General features: G+C 38.6%; 2 protein-coding genes and 1 long non-coding RNA gene across 3 annotated transcripts; 2 read left to right on the forward strand and 1 right to left on the reverse strand.

Moving 5' to 3' along the window:
* The first annotated feature begins 1145 nt into the window (after positions 1–1145).
* LOC134669619 (uncharacterized) lies at positions 1146–4017 on the forward strand. Its single transcript, XR_010098924.1, has 2 exons — positions 1146–1985; positions 2099–4017. It is a non-coding gene; the product is annotated as an uncharacterized LOC134669619 (long non-coding RNA).
* Positions 4018–5647: 1630 nt separating this feature from the next.
* LOC134669620 (protein pygopus) lies at positions 5648–10865 on the forward strand. Its single transcript, XM_063527276.1, has 3 exons — positions 5648–5928; positions 6184–7660; positions 8358–10865. The coding sequence occupies exons 2-3, from the start codon at positions 6318–6320 to the stop codon at positions 8476–8478; spliced, it is 1464 nt and encodes a 487-aa protein (XP_063383346.1). The 5' UTR covers positions 5648–5928; positions 6184–6317; the 3' UTR covers positions 8479–10865.
* Positions 10866–13540: 2675 nt separating this feature from the next.
* Positions 13541–17035, reverse strand: LOC134669621 (uncharacterized). The gene is made up of 2 exons (XM_063527277.1): positions 16219–17035; positions 13541–15733 (listed from the first exon to the last, which is right to left on the reverse strand). The coding sequence occupies exons 1-2, from the start codon at positions 16744–16746 to the stop codon at positions 15098–15100; spliced, it is 1164 nt and encodes a 387-aa protein (XP_063383347.1). The 5' UTR covers positions 16747–17035; the 3' UTR covers positions 13541–15097.
* Positions 17036–17890: the final 855 nt, after the last annotated feature.

Below are 17890 nucleotides of genomic sequence, written 5' to 3' on the forward strand. Positions count from 1 at the left end.
ACACAATAAACTCTTAGTACATATAGTGCGCTCGGGCGAAGCGGTGGCAGTTCGATGACGTTTATTGGAAAAACCAAGTCACAAAACACATGACAACCTTTATCCCTCAACTCTCAGGAGTCTAAATTTCTTCTTCTTCTACCTGGCGTTATCCGGGCATTTCGCACGGCTCATGGGAGCCTGGGGTCCGCTTGACAACTAATCCCATGATTTGACGTAGGCACTAGTTTTTACGAAAGCGACTGCCATCTGACCTTCCAACCCAGAGGGGAAATTAGGCCTTATTGGGATTAGTCCGGTTTCCTCACGATGTTTTCCTTCACCGAAAAGCGACTGACAAATATCAAATGATATTTCGTACATAAGTTCCGAAAAACTCATTGATACGAGCCGGGGTTTAAACGGGGGTCTCAGGAGTGTATGCCAGCCAAAAATCGACCTTCTAAATTTTAAAATAGATTGTCTTTGCCGAATCGATATCGTCCTTGGGAAGCAGGGGGTTAACCTACATTTCAATAGCATACAAAAATATTCATATTAATCAAATCCGTTTTTAATCTTTCAGTGACAACAATAAATTAATAAAAATATCAGGTTTAGTTACATAGTAGAAATGTCAAACGACTCGAGAGATTTTACTACTCTCGGTCTCATTGCCCTAGCCAGGGAATTAATTCGTAGTTGGAATGCCATGAGGCTGTCAAATCTTAATAAAATACTGTTGAAATTCGTCCGAGCCCCACTTAAATATTTATTATATTCTGTTTTTAGTATTTGTTGTTATAGCGGCAACAGAAATACATCATCTGTGAAAATTTCAACTGCCTAGCTATCACGGTTCATGAGATACACGCGCACAGACAGACAGACGGACAGCGGAGTCTTAGTGATCCCGTTTTTACCATTTGGCTACGGCACCCTAAAATTACTTTTAAATTTTCCAAATAGGGTTAAAGGTTGGTCATATTGTCTATAATAAGTTGGCCACCGCCGCTAGCCCGGGTGAGAGGAGAGCCGTCTTGAATATTTTGTCCTGATGTTAACGTCCATATTGAAATGATTTATAGCGTTAAGTAACTCTGGTTTTATTGTTGAGCGGCAACTTCGCAAGGCCAGCTAATTCCAAACGCATATGAATCAATTCTAAACGCCAGAACGCGTCCTAAATTCTAATGTCATTTAATGTACATATTATATACTTCTTTGTTATTATATGCGTATACGTATTATTATCATTGTAATATAAGTATGATGCAAGCATGCATAGGTTTACGAAACCTTGTTGAAGGATACTGTTTCGGTTAATTTTGTCAATTATTGTGTCAAAATGAAGTTGCTATTATTTCACTATAATTGTCAATTGTTTTGGAGCTCGCTCACAAGTGACTCCATTACGACATGCAAGTTGTTTAGTCAATTCAACAATTGCGCGGCCTCTAGTTGCTCAGTTAATAGTTGTCGTTTAATTGCTTTTTACTCATTAAAATGCTCAATGTTTGTGGTCATGATATTAGTTAATTTCCGTTGGATTTTTATTTATTAGTATTTATTTTCACTGTCATTGTAAATTTCGACACTTTGCCCATATCACGTTTTATTTAATAATGACATCGCTTGCCCTTCTCAAATTTAAAATTCAGTATCGAAATTATGAAATATCATCACAATGGTAATAAAATGGTAATAGGAAACTCAATCAAATCGATAGGAACAAACGTTAAAAATGTTATTGTTACCACTAGTTTAAGCACTCTGAATTGTTTTATTATAATTATTTGTTTCACAATGAGATACTGATTGCTTGTGTTAGTAATTTCAGGGAAATTGTTATTTATTGAAGTGGATATTGTGTAAGATGCATTCCATATGTCAGAACCGTTGATTAAGCACTGTTCATTGACGCACGTGATTCATGACTAGTGTATGAGAAACATGAAGTATATTTTTACAAAGATTTAATATCCTCTCGTAGACGAAGCTGGTCTGTAATCTGGGGGCCTACCGCGAACCACGTTCGACGTGTTGCCTCTCTGTCGCACTTGTAAATTCGTACATAAGTGTGACAGGGAGGCAACACGTCGAACGTCGTTCGCGGTAGGCCCTCTGCTTGACGGGAACACGAGACCAGTGCCGCCATGTTGGCCCGTCCGCGTCTCCTGTTGCTGTCAATCTAACATCGACTTCTTTGAAAGAACAATATTTTGTATGAGATAAATATGATAATCCCTAATGTTGAAATTCGATACATTGTCACAAAGGGAGGAAAATGTCAAATGTTGCTCGATTGTTACCGATTAAGTAATTAGGAAGTTATGTATTTTGTCATATTTCTTATACAAAGGAAAAATATCTCAATGAAATATCATAGTCCAATGTATATATTTAGAGTCTAGTATCACATCTTTTTAAACTGAGTTAGAACTAATTCCAGATATGTATTGTTCTTTGCGGCATGACAAACGCGCCACGTCGCTTGTGATGGTGCGTTCACGAGCTCGGCGAGATGAATGTATGTAGCTTCCGTCGAGCGAGTGAACGCACCACAGTTGTTGTCCGCCAACACGCAACCGCGAGATGTCGGGCCGGTCACGTTGACCCCATTATTAACCAAGCAATGAATCGGGCCTATTTTATGATACAGAATATTGTTATCGGGTGGCTAATTTGTCATGTGCAAACTTAACGCGTTATATTAGCTGATATCGTAGCGGCTAAGGCGGGCGTTACATAAAGATCCTTACCTTACTTTTATTTTTAGATATAGTTGAGTTTGCGTATTCTGATCAAATGTTATTGTAAATTTGGTGTACAGTAGAGTGGAACGGGCCGTCACTGCGCCTCGCCACATGTATATAGACCGCCGCGGCGGGCGGAGTGAGCGGCCGCGGAACGATGCTGCGATATTCCTTGTGCCCCTTGAAATATCACTGCATAATACGAGTCAAGATGTATAGACGATGCGGTAGTGTTATTGTGTATAGATGTGTTTATACAAGCTCGAGTCGAGACTTGCCAGCCGGTTCGAGCGAACGACGACTTGCTATGAATCCTGACATCGGCTCACGTTAATTAGCTTTTAAATATTTCATCAAAATATAAAATACACAAAAAAAAATGGATATAAATTTCTCGACCAAGTACTGGTTGTTTTTAAATTATTAAAATGTAAAAAAAAATTAGTGTATAAACAAGTGTACAATTTATGAGTTATACTTTTCTTTTCGGCATTTCATGTAACAGTGGAAGGGACCCGGCTTCCGACTGCGGTCGAGGGCTGCAGCGCTGTTGCGATCCTACACTGTCGAAAGTTATATGATTATGTTTGCAATTACTTTTGCTCATATCCCCTCTTCCATTGCTTTATTTTTGTTTTGTCAACTGACTAAGTGTAATATATATAATTTTGTTAAGGCAGGGTATAGAAGAGGTACTTTTATAATTTGAAATGCTTGATGATTTGTTTGAATGTTTAAAATTGAGTTGATTTTATCCATTATGAAGGAAGTCCTGAGTAGTTGTTTTTTTTTTAATTTGGAGTTCGAATGAGGCAGCGGATTAGCTTATAATTGTCAAGTTACCACAGATACAATAGTCAAGAGGTAGGCTCTCTTTGGCGTTGCCTTAACTGTTTGAAGCCGTTGGTTTGGGTCGCGAGCGACCCGCAGCGGGTAGTCAGTATTACACCACGCAAATCCCTTGAGCTGAAGAGAGGTTGTGAAAAGTATCGTTATAAAAGGTACCTATTCAAAATCTGGACAAACAGACTAACTCTTAAAAGCAATGTTCATTAATTTCGATTATGGGATCAGTGCCAAACTTTCTCTTTTCTTGTTTAGCTCAAAATGTTGCTGTTTGGTTAGTCTGCCATTTTGTGAATATTTTGTTTTGATAGTAATATGTAAATCTTTTATAATATATTTGTTTACAATAAATAAATGACAACATTATAAATAAATAAAATTGTATTTTCCATTTAAACTGATGAAAAAAATATAAAAAGAATAATATGCAATGAAATTTGTTGTTTCATTTACATTTAGCGTAAATATAAAGTCTGGAAAGTTCTTGTATATTTTAAGGTTTTTCAAGCTTACATACTTTAAAAAAGAAGGAACTTGTTAGACTACTGGTTTAACCCTTTTCCAGGCCGCACCAAACTACAAGGTTTTTCCAAAAATGCAAATATATTAAAATTTTCCCGAAAGACCAATCGAATATGAACCTTAAATCGGATCCCTAAGGTTGAAATTCTATCGGCGAGTATGTGGTCGCTGTGCACTATGCCTGGAAAAGGGTTGCTCGTAAAGTTTACTGGCACCTTAGGGTGGTATACCGCCTGTACAATATGTATTTTGTCTCACATTTTGCTTAATGAGAGAGTGAGACGCAATGACATTGCACCAAGATATTGGACAGGTGGAATACCATCCTAAAGCCACGGGAAGAGGCCACATTTACGCCACTTGCACCTGAAGACGACAGTTTCATACAAAACCACGTAAACCAAACCGATTCAGTTTAGAACTTTCACAGCAGCAGACAAATACCTAAGCTTTGCGACACAGTCCTTTAGTTATTCTTTTTTTTACCACAACGGTGGCAAACAAGCATGCCTGACATTAGGCAGCCATCGCAAGCAATGGGTTAGTGGAGTCACAGTTACACGTGTGTTGCCGACCCTACAAGCTTACTAGGATCCGTCGTGATCCGTCCTTGGGAGCACTGGAAACCACCAGGAACGACAGGAACACAACATCACATACCTTTGGCATATACCTATATTATCCTTTGGACGGGCACTTTTTGTACATGTCGCTGCTAAGAGGGACAGAGAAACAACTTGTGAAAGTGCCCATCGTCGTCTCCCTTTTCTGTAGGTACTTACTACACTACTTCTTTTTGGTGCTTTGGCTTACACGTACCTACACAGAAAGCAGCTTGCGCACGTAAGTAATGTTCGCTAAGTTTGTAAGTAAATAAGGCCTGATTTGCCAAATTCAGAGTGCTCTTAGATGTGAGAGTGACATAGATGACACGGCGATCGGACCTTTCGCTCCAACCTACGGTTATCGCTCCCGCCGTCGCAACTCGCTCGATGTCGTGGCCGAGTCGTAAGTTTTCACTCTTTGTCGCGCGATAAAAATCGACGGACGACGACGGACGGATCGGACAATTTAACCAGATTGGCGAAAAATTGTTCTCGTCTGGACAGGCCTTAACATTAATTTGTTGACGCTTGCACGCGGCACCTGTTACAGAGCTAGTTTTTACTAGTTACTGCGCTGGTTACTTGGGCGAGCAGTATAGTTGTATTACTTTTTTCTACTCTTTCTTCATTATATTCTTTACATGATGCATAACTATAATCTGTACAATGTATAAATGTCTCAAAATGCGCAAGTTACGTGCCCCATATGCAAAAACTTGATATTGCGTTTACAAACAACGAAAACAAAACAGTAATTTCAACCTTCTAATTAATACCAGTACAGGTGAGCTTTAAAGAAATAATCAGATCCTTTGATCACTACTTTTTATTATAAATACTTATTATATATAATATATATTTGACTTTCGAACTATTGAACGCATTCATAAGAACTCTTTATTTCTGAACGCTACCGTTACGTAACTACGCCCTCTAGCGGCAATTTTCTGATAAAAATACTTCGTGAATGTGGCGTGTGTTGTTTGGATTATTGAGAGTCGTAAATAAAAAAGCAATCAATGGTTTATTAATATTGGTTATAAGTATACTACTCATGTCTTTAGACAACACTCTTGCGAAGGACAATCAGTGAAAACCAATAACTTCATGGGAGACGTGGTCTAAATTTGGTATTTTGTCATATGTTGCACGCCTGCCTTGGGGTCTTTGAAGAGGACAAAAAAAATAATCAGTAATTCCGATGCTAAATTGATAATGCCGTAAGTTATTTGTTCTATTTTTAATTCATCATGACCTGTGATGACCGTAAGGTTGTCATTCTTACTTTAATGTGCATTTTGCATGTGTAATTACGTAGGTTACTAATAGATGCAGCTCATGCTTCAATTCTTGCCCATCTGAGGTATTTCAGCTAATGACAAACGTTTTTAACGTCTGTTTCAGGTGTTTTCATTCAAAAATCGCTCCCATTTACCATTCTTATGGTTATTGACCAATGGTCTTTTTGATTACAGAAATAGACACAATCAGTCTCCTGGCACGTTACAGCGCTTATTAGCGACCATGCGAAGTCTTTATGTGTGAATGTGTATTTCGCGTGAGCTACATTCATGATGGTTATTAGAGTGGACACTGAATAAGAGTCAGGATGAGTCACAACTTGGCTGGGATGCCTGGCGCCTACAGGCTGCCCGGGCCGGGCCTAGGCCCGCCGGACTTCAAGCCGCCCATGGAAACACCAACGCCTTCTGCGCCAGCACCAAGCAATCCAAAGAAGAGGAGAAAAACATCAAATGCTAACAATGCCCATGCACCGCAACCCCCACCCACCGCTCAGGACCTGCTGCCTCCTCCATTAACAGGATATGGAGACACCATAGTGGCATCCAATCCTTTTGATGACTCACCATCTACAATTTCACACAATGGCCCTATGATGAGCCAGAATGGCCCGATGATGAGTCAAAACGGCCCTATGGGAATGATGGGACCAATGCACAGCATGGGTGGACCCCCAATGAGGCACATGAGCCCTTTACCCCACAGTATGAGCCCAATGAATCAGCAAATGCCACCTCGGGGTATCAGTCCTATGGGTAACATGAGTCCGATGGGCCATATGGGTGGAATGTCACCAATGGGAGGCCCAAATATGGGAATGAGCAATCACAATATGGGCCCAGGCATGGGACCAGCGTCAAGGTCAATGGGCAGTCCCATGAGCCCTATGAATTCTATGCCAATGGGATCACCAATGTCTTCCGGGCCGATGGGAAGCCCTATGAATATGGGGTCAATGGCAGGCAGCCATATGAGCAACAGTCCAATGGGGCCACCCATGCATAGTCCTCTAGGAGCTGGTTCCATGAACGGGCCAATGAATGGCCCTATGGGGGGAGGAGGCCCAGGTATGAATGTGCCTCGAATGAATGGCCCTATGGGTCCCAGTTGTTCTAATGGTTCTATGGGCCCAAGCAGTTCTATAATGTCTTCAAACCCAATGCAAAGCGGTGGAATGGGACCAGGTCACTGTGGTCCGATAAGACATGGAAGTCCAATGGGCTCTGGCATGGGAGGAGGACCTATGGGAGGAAATGGTCCAATGTCATCAATGGGCCCGGGTCCACCATACGCAAGCAGCCACATGGGACATGGAGGCCCCATGGGAATGGGAGGCAGTGGTAATATGGGAATGGGTCCGGGCCCTGGTAACATGGGGAATTGTGGACCTCTGGCAGGCATGAGTGGCATGGCAATGGGCGGGCCCGGAGGGCAAGGAGTGGGCCCGATGGGACAAGGAATGGGGATGTTTGGGCCAAAGCCAATGCCTGTTAGTGCTGGGAAAGTTTATCCCCCGGATCAACCAATGGTGTTTAATCCACAGAACCCAAATGCTCCTCCCATATACCCTTGTGGAGTATGTCACAAAGAAGTACATGATAATGACCAAGCAATTCTCTGTGAATCTGGATGCAACTTCTGGTTCCACAGGTGAGACATGCTTTTCTAATTACTACTTATTGATGGACCCTGAAATAACAATGCTGTTTGTAACTGTCAACAACATCTATTCAAAACATTTCTATTACAGAAATGCTATTTCTTTAAAAATGATTTAAAATATTGAGTAACTTAAACCACTATTCAAAATGTTTGTTTATCCAAACACATGTTTTTTGTAATTCTCAACTATTTTCCTCAAACGTTTTGTAAACTTGTGTTCCGTTGGCCTCAATTCAGAGAATCTTTCATGTACCAAGCCCCGAAATTAATCATCTCATTTTCTTTTGTCACCCCACATTTGCATATGTAGTACCAATTTTCATAAATCTGAGACAATACCAGATGAAAGTTCATTAAATTATACTATTATCATAGTTTTGGATTTAAAAAATAGCATCAAAGTGATGTAAACGTCTTTTGTTAGCAGGACAAAAAAAAACCCACTATTGGACACATATCAGTCTGATAATGAATGAAGATATTAACCCGTGGAGTGCCCTACTGTCACACATGTGCTAGTAACTAGTATAGGAGTTCCATACTACGGTAATTCTGGGGCGCTCCACGGGTTAAGAATATAAATGCGGACCAAGTCAATTTGAATACAGCCAGTAGAATTTCCATCAATTTGGCCAAAAGAGCATAAGACCACAATTAATCATCTATTTAACCTTTCACATTCCAGGGGCTGCACAGGCCTAACGGAGCCAGCTTTCCAGCTGCTCACAGCGGAAGTGTATGCCGAGTGGGTGTGTGACAAGTGCCTACACTCCAAGAACATCCCGCTGGTCAAGTTTAAGCCCTAGCGCGAGGCGCGCGCCGCATCACAAGTATTTATTCCACTAAATGGACTCTGTGATTCACTCTCTTAATTTATTCACGCATGGAAGTTATGGTGACATGAAAGCGATACTTAAGATTCACCAAACCTATTTGCGTTCCATTTGGCACTTATGTTGGAGCCTTGGTTGTGATAGACCTGCAAAAAATGCTGCCCTAATAAAGTTTTCTGAGCCTATGTTGAGATTTGCCCGAATCATCTAAATGTAACAACTCAATAACGTTGATTGGCACTAAAAAACCAGGCTAATTCTCATAGAACCTGATGGAGCGATTATCAATCTGATTGGTGGATTATTGTTTCTAGGAGTCACTTTCATATCGCACAAGTAAATGTCTGCCTATGTGTTGACTATAGTCTGTTTAAGATCGATCTCGAGTATTGTAAGTAGTAAATCTACCCATTGTAGACACCCATTATTGGCACGCGTTATTTACAATTCTGAAAATGGTGCTACTGGTGTCAAACGATAGGTGATTTACCTTAATTGAATGGAAGATGCGTGCATTTTATAGGGATGGAAGTTTACTTCTCGTGCTATAGTAATAGAGTGTGAATGACGAACATGCAGACGATCCTACTATGTCTAGTCTGTTTAATGTCATTAAGACTAATTTTAATCTAATGCTAAGATTTGAAGACGAATGGGAGGCCTCTGGAGTGATCGCATTAGGCATATCCAATAAAGCAATTGAATGTTTTTCGGAATCGCAGTTTTGGCAGCACAATTTAGGTAGAGGAATTTTTAATTTGTTTTCTATGCCGTGTTTGTGTTGCTTGAGTCTATGTGTATATTGTAAATATCTTTAATTAATAATGAATTAATGTAATTACATTTCCGCCTTCAAGATTTTGTGAGCTATAGGTGTACAATCGTATGTTGAATATGGTACACAATAACTATAGTCACGGCGGCGCGAGTTGGCCTCCACTTGCGATTAAATAGTCGCACGACTGCCGGCGACAGTCGCGATTGTCGCAAGCGCCCATTGTACATTTCGCTGTTATAGTCAATAAGTAATAATGAATTACTAAAGCCGTTGTACTTACTACTATGTCGAGCCTATGATTTGCATGTAACTTAAGCGCATTACGTACGTGTAAATACGACATACGACGAATCCATACTTACGCTTTGATAAGGATAAGGGTCTTAAAATGTGTTTGTCAATTTTTAACTTTTTGGAGATTTTTTTAATCATAGCATTATTATTAGCATTATTGTGTTTTTTATCGATTGTATATATACTGTATAGGTTGTAATGGACTGAGATTAAGAAATATTTCGGCCCCCGGTTGTGACCGCCGGAGCGCCGACTCCGCGCACATACACTTTATTTATTACACAATCCAAACACAATATATTTTTGTGTTGTTCCCAGCACAAGGTAACTTGTTGGTTGATAATAAGATGCTAGTAGTATAAATATGGAATTAGAAATGGTTTTATTAACAATTAATGATGGTACCTTTAGACTGAGAACACAATTTATTATAAATTAAAACTCGATATGTGTAAGTAGTTTTGTCTTCTAGATCTAGTAGATTACCCAATGTCGAGTGTAAATCTTGCCTGGACGGGATTCGGCCGTCTTGTTTAGTGCCTGATAGCCGTAAGGTCGTAGGTAAATTCAGAGCAAATGTATCTACTTGTGACGTTCCCGAAAGAAAGCACTTAGTCGATTTTGTCGGTGTTTATAAGGACGATATCTAATTGCATATTAAAGCTGTGTGCATTGCATGTCTACACGGAACATTCGGGTTTCTTAAACTGTCGAAGATCTAAAATATCTATAATTACTACTACTACTACGTACAATTATTCCGGGATATATTAATTGGAATCTTTTTACAAATGTATTTGATATGTATTTACATGTTTTTATGAACCTATCAAACCGCCAAATTTTATTTTACACTGAGAAGATAGCAAATGACTCAACCTATCTGCCGTTTTAATTTGGCAAACGATGTACCAAACAGCCTGCCGGCCTAGCCAAGGTTACAATCGCTATCGCTTCGACAACGACAAGCATTATGTCTCTCTATCACTCTTCCATATTAGTGCGACAGTGACAGTTGCGTTTCGATCGCTACGGAGCGTAAGCGATCGACATCTTGGCTACGCGGCCTGTATAATCATACACTTATTATATAATTTTAATAAATTCTACTGTCAAGAAACGTCGCCTGTATTAAGAAAAAAATTGTTTATTTTTAAATGTGGGCAATCAACTTTCGAGTTTACAGAATACAGATGATATATATGAGGTTTAAAGTCAAACCATAATTTTGTGTAGAGTCGGACCAAGAAAACTCTGCAGCGGATTTGATAGCCCATGCAGTCAAGTGTCATTTATACGTCATAATTTCATAGAAGTTTGACGTTTTAAATAACACGTGCACTGCGTGGGCTATCAAATCCGCTGCAGACTTTTCGTGGACTGACTATAATCATTGGGAAATCAATGATAATAAAGCTACCGAAACACAGGTACTTTTTGTTTACATCGTGTATTCATGTACTTATACTTTATAAAACATTTTACATATACGTGTCAAGATTTCCATGTAAATAATATCTATTATATTCAATTGTTTTTTTATACACTATGTTTTACGGGAATGTAATCATAACGCATCAACACATGGCCGTTTAGCTTACGTAGTTTTTCCGATAATGCAAGACAAATCAATACTGTTAAAAATGGCGTAGGTACTATTCATGACAACCTCAGATATTTAAAAATGTGAATGGTTGTGAAGCGACGCGACTGAGGTACCTACTTTATTGGAAGTTTAAAGTCCATTTCCAAGCAATTATATTAAGAGCCCATCAACGTGCACACTAGCGCCACAGCTAAATAATCGTGATTATTTAAATTTAACGAAAGATATTGAAAAAGGGGGCTAACTAGTTTTGATGTTGCTTAGTTTCTTCGATCTAGGAACTCAAAACAAAAACAGCCGTTTTAACGCATAGATTGACGAATCCAGCAACATAAAAACTATAGTAGACACAAACCAAACGGACGACCGGGGTCCTATCTCTATCTCTCTCACCCTACCTTGGACCACGCGAGCGTGAATGAGAAGTTTTACGACCCCGGTCGTCAGTTTGGTTTGCGTCTACTATACTATACTATAGTCTGATGTATTCAAAAGGTACTTAAATACACAATACAGTACGTCGCAGCCCCCTTTTTTCAATATCTTTCGTTAAATTTAAATAATCACGATTATTTAGCTGTGGCGCTAGTGTGCACGTTGATGGGCTCTTAATTTCTTTTACCTAATTTTATTTTAGTAACACAATGTCCTGCCGATGTTCTGTTCACAAAGGAGATTCAATCTGTATTTATGTATTAACGATAGAATTAATTGATAATATCGAAACAGCATAGTTAGTTAATCTGAAAACAATTAGAAATATTATGAAATGATCTGTATATATATTGCGTTTCAATAATATTTTTTCTGAATAAGAAATGTACAGTTACTTATAACTAGCGGTAGCATAAGGTTTCGGCCATGATTAAATAATTATTGTGCTAATTATTTATCGCCGTGAACATCACAAACATATGCAAGTGAATAATAAAGACAGTAATCTGCACATAAAGTTTATTTGCCGTTGTGAGAGGCGCCACAGCACACTTGAGGCCTGTGCACACCGGCTGCGTGTGCGTGACGTGCGCGTACGGCGTTGTAGTATACACATCTTTATGAGAGACGGCACATCGCTTGCGTGACGTGTATGTGTGCGGCTTCAACATTTTAGCGCACGCACACGCCATGATTTGGGACTCCGTTTATATTATAACGCCATCTTGAGAGATTACAGTGAGTCGAGAAATATATTACTTGTCTTTACTATTTAATTGTTTTGATCATAACAGACTCGCGGAGACTGCCACCACTTTTGTATATTATTATTTTCATGTAAAATACGTGTTACATTACTTGCAAAAGCTGTTAAAATAATATTTTGAAAAGTCTAATAGAACGACATCAATGGTCAACTTGTGCATAGTTTATTTTGTATTATGTGAATAATAATAACAAGCAATAATAAAATTGTTATTGAGAAAATGGATTTTTAATGTGAACATCTCCTTAATTTAATTATTACCTAAATTAAAAGTTGACTGCCTCATAATGCAAATTTAGTATAATTTATGATATGACTGACTGAGTCATATCATAAATTATACTAAATTTGCGGGTAGACTGCTTTCCCGCATAGTTTCCGTGTGAACGATTTTGTAAGTTGCCATACACATTTTACTGTCATTACGGTACCTATTCGATAAAATCCCGTATATGGGGAAAATTCACGCCGTGTGAACCTAGCCTGAAATAGGGGGATGGCACACTGAGTCCGATTCGCACGCACGTCGCTCCGAAGTTTAAGTGCGACAACGCTATGCGCGAATTATAGCGATATCCCGCTCACACGTCGGAGTGACGTGCGAATCTGATTCAGTGCGTGGGAGATAGCTGAATACCTACATATTTGGTAGATAGGGAACTGTGAAAGCACCCATGAGGCTGATGGCTCCTATACACGATGTGCCAACGCAGGCCACTCCAAGGGACGCATTTATGCGTTAGAGGGAGCAAGTGATATTGCTATCTCATTCTACTGCATGGCTGCGTCCCTTGGAGTGGCCGGCGTTGGCCCATCGTGTAGAGGAGCCATGACATGTTCACCTAGTGTCCAAACCTTCAATAAAAATCAGAAAGTTTGCAGCGGATTTGATAGCCCACGCAGTGTAAGTGTTATTTATACGTCATAATTTCATAGAAATTTGACGTTTAAAACAACACGTGCACTGCGTGGGCTATCAAATCCGCTGAAGACTTTTCTTGGTCTGACTCTCGTTCTTGTTTATCTTTCGATAGGGTGTAAAGTTTAATAACATAATAACTATTGATTGGCTACCCTAACTTATCTTGAAATCTTACTTTGTGAAAGGAAAACTTGGTTGTTGACCACAGTAATTTACAAAAGTAAAAGTCACATAAAAATTCTTGAGTATCATTTATTGACTTCACTGTCAGTATGGCATACATTTTTACTAAAACTATATTACAGAAGTGTTTATACATGAACTTCTTTCATAAATGGTTGTAGGCATAGGTACTAACTAGACAAAATATATCAATTAAAATACTATGTAACATAACTTGCATAAAAAGCACAAATTCTGTAGCTGTAAGTTCCGATAGAACCTTATCCCAGTACAAAGTAAAAATAAAACGAAAACATCTGCATTTATTTTGAAGTTTATCCAGTAACCAGATACACTACCAGTCAAATTAATTGATATGATTTAATATATTTATAACCTTTGTACTTTGATATTAAGTCAGTAATAACTATTCACAATTGAAAAATGCAACAGTAGTCTTTTGAACATGTACTTGAACTTACTGAGAAACTTATTTTTAGTTCTACCATTAACACTTATTACAACATACAACTGCGTTAACATAAAATTATTTATAACATTTACGGAAATAGAAAGTAACGTCTTTACTCTCCCACGAAAGCGTGGCATAAAATTGTAATGGGTAGGTATTAAGTATCCATCCCCCCTCAAATAAAAGTTCATTTCTTATACATTAACCTTTTGGACACCAATAACCGATATATCCGCACCGCAGGTCCAACGCCAAAGACGGATTAATCGGTCACAAACCACAGAGCAACATAGACCTACGTGCATATGCATAAAGTTCAATTTCAGTTTTGACACTTCGGTGACGTGGCGTCCGAGTAACAGCTTTTGTTTGACACGGCGTCGAAAAGGTTAATTACATGGGATGACTTGGTGAGTTTGCTGTCATTATCATCAGTTTGCAAAAGGCAACATTCTCCAAAGGCCCAGTCATACAAATGAAAATCCAAAAATTGCCACTGAAATTTGAACCTATTGTGAAAGAAATAGAGTTAATTTTGCGTTGTTGGAAAATAGAACGAAACAAAGCAAAAGCGATTCTCTTTTCCAATTGAATAGGACTTAAATTTCATCGAACTGAAGAGGTACTATAGGTAGGACCAGGCCTTAGGAGCCTACTATTCCAAGGTATTGTATGATAGAGTCTGTCATATTAAAGGCCCATATGATACTGTACCTCCGAAAAATACCTTCAAGACTTTAATAATTCTTGGTTTGGATTAAACTTACAAGTGATCCTTAATAATAAAGAAAAATATGGAGTCCCAGTTGTCTAATACTGCTATTTAGAATATTTTAGAATTAAGAAGAGTAAGTTGACAAGCAGAGTAATTGTAATTCTGGCATATTTATGTAAAAATATCGTTGAGGAGGCATTGTAAATATGTAAAAGTAAATTGAAATCATAAAAATTACAAGAAATAAATGGCATTAATATGGTAATGTGGTAATCTCACAACGTAAATGGCTGCATTTGTCAGTTTACACTTCTAATTCTGAAGACAAGTCTAAAGTCGTTTGGAACTATTCTTCAATTTTAAATCTTTCCAGTATTTACATTTTTTTTCTTCAATTACCACGGTATGTGACATTTTGAAATAATGGGGTTTTTAGTGTAATTTAACCATAATCAGATCCAAAAGAAGTCAGTCCTTTGTTTTGTATTGCAAAAGAAACAGCAGCATCAAGGAAGTCATAGTGACTTGTCATGATATCAGCACCACTAGAGTTCATGTTCTCACTTGCATCATAGTCGATACTGGACGGCTGAAGCGGCTCCGACTCAGTAAAGTATTGATATGACGAAGTGGAAGACTCAGGGAAGAAAGAAAATTGTGTTTCACTATTTATATTTCTTTTGTCATCACTGTACCAAGACAGGTCTAGTTCATTTGAGGCACCATCATCACTCTGCTTTAGTTTTACAGGTTCAGTTCTTATTCCATCATCTGATCGTATGGGGCTACTTGGAGGTGAAGGAAAGGCGTCATCTTTGACGCTCATGTAACTGCAGGCTTGCTCTTCGTTCTGACTGTCCTCGTTGCTACTTGAGCTTGAAGTGTTTTGTAAGCCGTGTGCAGATATGGCCATGAGGATGCCTTCGTTTTCAATGCTGTTGTCACCGGGCAGGTTGTTGATGAACTCGGCAACGTCCAGGGCCAGGAACCGGTTGTTGTCCATGTCGGTGGGCAGGGGGGCGACCATCCATGAATCCAATACACGGTTTATTGTATTGTCCACGAATCCTTTGGCCATCTGGAAACGTTTAGTATGTTTTAAGGGTATTATGAGAGATTGAGAGCTTTATAAAAGTAACGGTCATATTAAGAGCTTGTACAGCCTTGAAAACATGAAAATATCCTTTGACATAGCTTAAAGGGACTTTAATTCATTTTCAATTTATTGAGTCCTCTGTCTAACAAAATGTTGCCATGTATAACATACATATTTTCAAAACACAATAAAAATATTGAGTAGCAGTACAACTAGATTCTAGTTACTAGAGCAATCTAAGACTTTTCAGGTCTTTGGCCACATTTCTAGTACCTTTGTGATTACAAAATGTCCACCATCCACCTTTCTAACAATATTATAACACATAGGTACCAACTAGTTAATCATAAAGTATAACTTCTATTTGCTGCCAATAATCTGAGATTTCTTATCTGTATGTCTTGTCTTGTTTCTTGTTGTAATGAATAATTCTAATAAGCAAAATATGAAATCATCCAATAATATACCTGTCTGGCCTGCCACCGCGCTATACACTGGTCCTCACTGTAGGACGCCGACACGACCATAGACATGGGGATAGATCTGTTCTCCTGACTGTTTGCACTGGAGGACATGCTATTGTTAGAGCTACCATTGTCAAATGAGCTCACATATCTAGGATAAGGCAGTTTCTCGGATGATAAACTTGTGCTTGGCTTCAACAGCGAGCTCTCGGAATCAGTGATAACCGAGTCAAGCGTATTGAAATCCTGTTTCAATAAGTAGTCGCCTAATCTTTCTAAATTTTGTTCCGTGTTACCCACGGCGTCAATACATTCGTTTTCGTTATCCGAAGACGAGCTAGCCCTGTCTAACTCGTTCGAAGTAGCACTTGAGGGTTTTCCAGGGTCGGAAGTACCATTTTTCAAGTGATATTTCCCCTTAACTTGCCACGCGAAACGAGCCTTTTTAAGTGGGCGATCAGAACCTGCTGATGCGTCGCCATTTTCTTGTCGTTTACACGATGACTCTCCAGTCGATTCCGGAATATTCATAACGAAATCTTGAAAAATAACAAGATTTTCACAGAAACTGTCATTAGTAAACAAACACTGACATCACTAATTACTAACATATGATTGTCTGACAAGTAGTTTTAATTAGATTTTTTATAGAAGTTTACAACACGATTACGACACATTTTATGTAATAAAGTAAATACTGATCTGTGCTAATCTTATTAAGATCAAATTACAAATTATTATTAGCAAAACAAGAGCTATACGACGAGCAATAAATCAATTTTTGATAGTCTCCGCCATTCAAGTAATAAAAAAATAAAAGCAGGGCAAGAACAACATTTTTTGCCAAAAAGTTAAACAATGGTAATCAAAATTAGACTTTCTGTCGTTGCGTTAAAGAATATAATCAGACTTATCGATATAGCCTATGCTGGCATTATTCATAGAAAGTCATATTTCGAATGGCAACATTATCCAAAGACTTTATTGACGTGTGTGAATGTCGATGATTGAAGCAATTTTACCATAGTCTCAAACAGTACTGATGTTAAACTGTTCTTCGCGGGCTTTTTTGAATTTTAGCTCGCATTCGGCACTCGCAACTTTTGATTATAAAGCATCTTTGATAGAGCGATTTCCAAAACTTTACTACGACATAACATATATTATACTAATCTATGACTACGACGGAGTCAGCGGAGTTTACGACGAAGCCAAAGGAGGGTTATGATTTTGACCTGTATTGTAACAGTTTTTTTCATGCTTAATTTTTCAGTACTTAATTTCAGTATTTTTAGTTTTTAGCATAATATCATTGTTGTTTTTGTAGATTGGTGACCATTTCGACGGACACGGTTCAATTAGTTAGGTGAATAATAAACATACGTGAGAATCTCAGAATACTCTATAATGAAACCCTGTGCTTTTAATGCTACCCCTTCGAGACCAGTGCAATACCAGTATTGTACAATAATAATTGTTGGATCCAGGCGTGTCTGGCAGCTTTCCGTCTATACTCAGAGCAGCAATAAGGAACATAACCTACATTAAAATAATCTACTGCAACACGCGCGTCCACCAACTCCGAGATCGTCATCTTAACCAGCGTAAGCCGGTTATCTTCAAATCACGGCGCGTGCTTGACATGTGATATTATTTATTATGACTATTATGAGTG

The sequence above is a fragment of the Cydia fagiglandana genome, chromosome 12, assembly GCF_963556715.1.
Source record: "Cydia fagiglandana chromosome 12, ilCydFagi1.1, whole genome shotgun sequence".
Classification (NCBI taxonomy): domain Eukaryota; kingdom Metazoa; phylum Arthropoda; class Insecta; order Lepidoptera; family Tortricidae; genus Cydia; species Cydia fagiglandana.

What these genes read in the sequence shown, in the direction of transcription:
- LOC134669620 (XM_063527276.1), top strand. Translation starts at nt 6,318, where the DNA reads ATGAGTCACAACTTGGCTGGGATGCCTGGCGCCTACAGGCTGCCCGGG. An exon ending in TGCAACTTCTGGTTCCACAG is followed by an intron (nt 7,661 to 8,357) that starts GTGAGACATGCT and finishes TTCACATTCCAG; the next exon opens with GGGCTGCACAGGCCTAACGG.
- LOC134669621 (XM_063527277.1), bottom strand. Translation starts at nt 16,746, where the DNA reads ATGAATATTCCGGAATCGACTGGAGAGTCATCGTGTAAACGACAAGAA. An exon ending in CGCGGTGGCAGGCCAGACAG is followed by an intron (nt 15,734 to 16,218) that starts GTATATTATTGG and finishes AAACGTTTCCAG; the next exon opens with ATGGCCAAAGGATTCGTGGA.